This window comes from Epinephelus moara, chromosome 23 (assembly GCF_006386435.1).
Source record: "Epinephelus moara isolate mb chromosome 23, YSFRI_EMoa_1.0, whole genome shotgun sequence".
NCBI lineage: Eukaryota > Metazoa > Chordata > Actinopteri > Perciformes > Serranidae > Epinephelus > Epinephelus moara.
Window position 1 is genome coordinate 27,865,834 of NC_065528.1, and position 5,112 is coordinate 27,870,945.

General features: G+C 42.8%; 1 protein-coding gene across 1 annotated transcript in view; it reads left to right on the forward strand.

Annotated features, from left to right (window-relative positions):
* The window catches only part of btbd11a (BTB (POZ) domain containing 11a), a 288,723-nt gene extending 286,065 nt beyond the window's left edge, over positions 1-2,658 (forward strand). Inside the window, exon 17 of the mRNA XM_050036822.1 lies at positions 612-2,658. Within this exon, the coding sequence (XP_049892779.1) occupies positions 612-842 (231 nt within the window). The 3' untranslated portion in view covers positions 843-2,658. The remainder of the gene's footprint in view (positions 1-611) is intronic.
* The last annotated feature ends 2,454 nt before the right edge of the window (positions 2,659-5,112 follow it).

Sequence of the window (5,112 nt, forward strand, 5' to 3'; positions counted from 1 at the left end):
GAGAAGCAGTCAGAGCTACAGGCTACAGTGAGGCTAAAAACAGAGTTCATATGACGTTTTTCGAAACAACTTTTTATGTCGGGGCTTCAGGACACTTGGATCACTACGGATGAGCATGTTGGAGATATTTTGTGGATTCAATTTTGTGTTCTTGGACATTAGTCTGGGGCGCCCGGCGCTAACGACGGGTCAGAAATGTGCTACATTTTTTGCTGACACTGATATGAAACATAAGCCAGAGACTGTGTCGTATTAAGTTGCTTAAGTTGTCGGATAATGTTGTCTCAGAGCCTGACGGTGGAAAGTTTCTCCTCCTCTGTGCTGCTGCCTGCATGTCCGCAGCTGTCTATACCAAAGAGTAGCGTGAAAGTCAAGAGCGCTCACTCCACAGCAAAATCTTGGGACCAAAATGTCCCCAGAGGTACACTGCACAAAAAACAACAAGAAGACACCTGCTCAACTTGAGGCAATGTGAGTCGACTGACGGGTCTCAGTCAACTTTCAGGGGGCGGCCCTGCTACATTTACTGTCTACACTGATTTGACATATAAATGGTGGCAAATTTTCTCATCAATCTGTCATTGTCTCCCCATCATCTGTTTTTACTGTAGTTCCTTGGTGCCTCGGAGCTCACGGCTTTCATCGAGGGCTATTTCCTGAAGAACATGGTGCTGCTGATCGAACTCGACGGCTTCAAGCAGCTGCTGTACGAGCCTCCGCCGGCAGAGAGCCCCGCGTCCAGCCCCGGCATCTGCTCCGACATCCTCCTCGACCTGGAGAGAACTCTGGCCACACGCATCCACTCCATCCACCTCTCCACCTCCAAGGGCTCCGTGGTGTGACGCCATGCTCTGCCGAGAGCCCTCCGATCCAGGCACAGCATCCATGTAACACCGACATCCAGTGCCATGCTACACAGCCCCGTCCACCTGTCCTGGCCCCGCCGCTGAAGAGGGGCTGTCGGATGTTTTTATGTCAGGGATTCCCTTTAATTCTGCCGGTCGCGGCCGCACCTGAGGGTTAAAGTTACAAAAATCAGAGAGAACTTTGTGTTGTTCTTGAACTCTGTCGTCCTAAAGGCTCCCACTGATCACGTCACACCCCACAGTAAGAAAAACTATCAAAAAAAAACTCGACCCAGCAGTATCACTTAGACCTAATTGTGATTATGAAACTTATTGTATTTCATATAGGATACATGCATGGAATACATTCTGTACGCCTTTTTTCGCTTAAAAAGGTAGAGTAGAATTTTAACTCAATAAATGCAGCTTTCTCATCATCTCCGATATGAGACGTTAGGTTTACACACTCGTGGAAGTGGACGCCATCGCAGTATACAGTTTGACACATGCCAAAATATAATCCTACTATACAACCAATAAAAGTGACTCGTAGCAATGCCAGCAGACGGACTTTAGGTGGACTTCTTTACATTCTGTCACTTCTATGTTGGATACGTTTCACTGTGTTCTATATCTACTGTGTGCAGAGGCCAAACTGATCACAGGAACTTCCACCGTGGCCGACGCTGCAGCGCTGATTAAACTAAAGTCGGCCCACTCAGTGAAATCTATGCTGACGTATGCTTGAAACACGGATGTCCAACTGGGAAATTAACTCCACGAACACTGTCGGCTTTTTTTTTTCTTTTTTCTTTTTTGCATGACACCTCCTCAACTGAGCTGCCCTGATATTGCTTTTTATGCAGAGCTTACTTCACGGACCGAAGGGGAAGTAAGGGCAAAACGCTGCTTATTAACTTTCTATCCACTGCAAAACTGACTGAGCGGGATTTTGGAGATGGATTTCGATTGGCAGGGACTTTCTCTTTAAAGATATTTAAGTGTAAATACGTCCTTAAAGTCATCGTGCTGGTCGTTCTTTTTTTTTTTTTTTGTAAACTGATGTACAGTATTCTCCTACACGCGCTTGGCTGACGACACCAGTCTCATTGAATGTGCTCCCCGGACCGTTTGTTCCTGCTGTATGTGTCCGTTTATGCAAAAGTTGCATGTTTGACCTGTTTGTTTGAATCCTCTGTTTCGCTTTCGGTGTACTTTCTGTGTAGGTCGGCAGGGCTGAGCTGGGTGTTGGTTGTTCCAGGTGAAGTCCAGTCAAAGGTTGTTCCCGTCAGTTACTTTGCTGTTTCTGAAACATTCCAGATGATCAGGGTAGGTCGCCACCAGGATGCATCTTTAAAGTCACCTTTTGTCAGCGGAGTTTCTCAAGAACATCAGTTCTGTGAATGAAAGGTTGAATTTCCACACACTGTGTGTCAATGCTGAGTTTATTAGAGACAAAACAATGTTACGGGACTCACGGAGTAACGTTACGTCCCAGCCACCTGTTTGAGTGCACGTTTTGAATTTGCACATCCCATAAATTCTAAAAAACACCTAAAGTACTGCAGCAAGGTTTTCACGGCATGGAAATGTTGGTCAGTAATAGTCGATTCAAGCAAAAAGAAAAGTTTTGAATGGGCACTGCACTCGAATTTTACAATACCAACCTGTCCATTCTACTTCCAGTACCCATGTCTGTCCGTAGTCACTTCTCTTCTTTTAGTGCTCTCCAGTGAGGAAGAGCTACACCAACGGTTATGCGTATTTGTCCTCATCGTCTTACTTTAATTTTACTTTTTTACACCAAGCAACTTGTAAAATTCACGCAACAGTAGGTGGTGAGAACGCGTAATTATTAGCATTTTCTCGAGCTGATTTTAATGGAAATAAATTAAAATGTGGGCTGAATTTAGACGGAAACTTTGCTACAGTTGGAGCTCTTCTACAGCTTTTAAGCGACTTAACTCCACCAGGTGAATCATCTGTACAAAATTAACAACTATTCTAAAACATAACAGCTATTTTTTTAATAAAAAGTTATAGTTACAAGCCCCTGTACGTAACAACTGAAGGTGGGCTTAAAATTCTGTTCGACTGCACCCTTGACGATGGATAGAATCTTACATTTACAGTGTTGAATAAACCCCAACCTGCAGCTGAAATTAATCACTTTGAATGTCCAATTCTAGATGAATTCTGCAACTGATGCGTCAGAGAATTTAAATCTGCTGCTCTAATGTGTGCCTCTGACTGGCAGCCAGCTTCTGCTTAGAGTAGCCTGTTAATCATGATCAGCCCAAAGCTCACCTGTGTAGAAGTCATGCTGTGTAATCAGCAGCTTGATGTGCCTCACCTGTCAGGAGGAGGGCGTGTCTTGGAAAAGGAGAAGAGCTCATTAACACAGTAAGTTAGTCTTTTGTATTCATAAAATAAAAAAGTTTAAACTTGTGAAAAATGTGAGCCAAAAGAAAAGCGTTTTATTTTTCGACAACACAAACAAATAGGATCATTTTAAGTTCTGTGTTTCTTTGTTAAAGGTCCGGTGTGTAGGATATAGGGAGATACATATTGGCAGAAATGAAATATAATATGTTTCTTTAGTGTTTCATCACCGTCGTTACCTTAGAATGAGTTGTGTACAGGGAGCATGTCCTCATGTACGAAGACTGCCGTGTTGCACTTGCATTTTCGACAGCAGCTCAGAAAGACAAACCAAACTCTACGTATGGTCGTTTGTGTTTTCACGTCAACCCTGCAGCCCCCCCCGTGACAAGCAGCGTCAGAAAAACACAGATTTTTATTAACAGACGCTCAAATTACAGTGCAGGAGCAGTTCCTAAAATAAGCCATGTTTCCATTTGTGTGTTTGAAAATATTTTAAAAAGAGAAAGTAAAAGGACAAAGATACTTATCCAGAAACATAAATGAAGAGACAAAAAGCAAAAACCAAAGAAGACAAAGAAAGAAATATTTAAATTAAATATGAGGATACTATTCCTTAAATATAAACAGAGAGGATGTACTAAAACTATATCTTAGGACATTTTGACGTACAAACATATATTGATAAATTCACGAATGAATCAGAAATGATCAAAGTTTTCACCTGTTTAAGTCACCGGGTCTGTTTGTTTAGGAGAGAAGGAGACCTATGGGGGCAATTTGGCCTCCCGCTAAAAACCTCCTTAGTGTCTGGATCGTAAGTTATCAGAGAAAAAGGATGAGCACACATTATCAGGTGTCTGCGAACAGAATAGGAGAAACACTGATTTTAAACGTGACACTGATTTATTCAGTGTTTCACTGGTTTAAATCACCTGGTCCATTTGTTTAGTAGAGGAAGACACCGTGCAGATAATTCGGTTTCTGGTACAAACCTCCTGAACAATGAACAATGAAGGAATTCTAACCAGGAGAAGCCTCAGCTGGTTGCAATGCGCAATCCTCACCACTACATGCCACTAAATCCCCCTAAATCGTACACATTCTGCCTTTAAATAACATCGAGGAGATCTCAAAGAGCTCCCTGCACATCGCAGCTCCATGGATCTTCATCAGTCATCAAATCAAATTCCAAGTGTGAATTACCACATCAGTGAGTGATTCAAAAACAGCAGATTCGACAGTAACCAGTCCAAGTCCACTTATCCTGCTGGGGGTCTAACATTGGTTGAGAGGCGGGGTTCACCCTGGACAGGTCGCCAGACTATCACAGGGCTGACACATAGAGACAGACAACCATTCACACTCACATTCACACCTATGGACAATTTAGAGTCGCCGATTAACCTGCATGTCTTTGGACTGTGGGAGGAAGCTGGAGTACCTGGAGACCAGCCGAGTTTAATTTATATTCTGTGTATTTCGACAGATATTGTTTGTCCCATTCTGGTGTTTATCAATTATTAATGTGGGAGCTGTTTCAGGCGTTTTGAGATTTGTCTCAGGTGTGTGAGATTTCACTCCTCTTTTTTATTGGCTGCTGCAGCCTGCGGCTTTAGTATAAAGATGTGTTGCCTCATCTTGGGAATCAGACAAACTTCCAATGCCCAAAACGTTGTGTCTCTGTTAAACTCAGCGCAGAAATTCAACCTTTTATTCCACTTGATTTTCATTTTCATCAGATAAAACTTATAAAACCTAAAAAGGACCAAATATTAAGTGAGCAGCACCCCTGATGTTTGACGTTACCATGACCCCTCCCACTCAGACACATCTTAAATCAGGAGCAAATCATAGAGTGCATTATCTGAATGTAACAATGCAA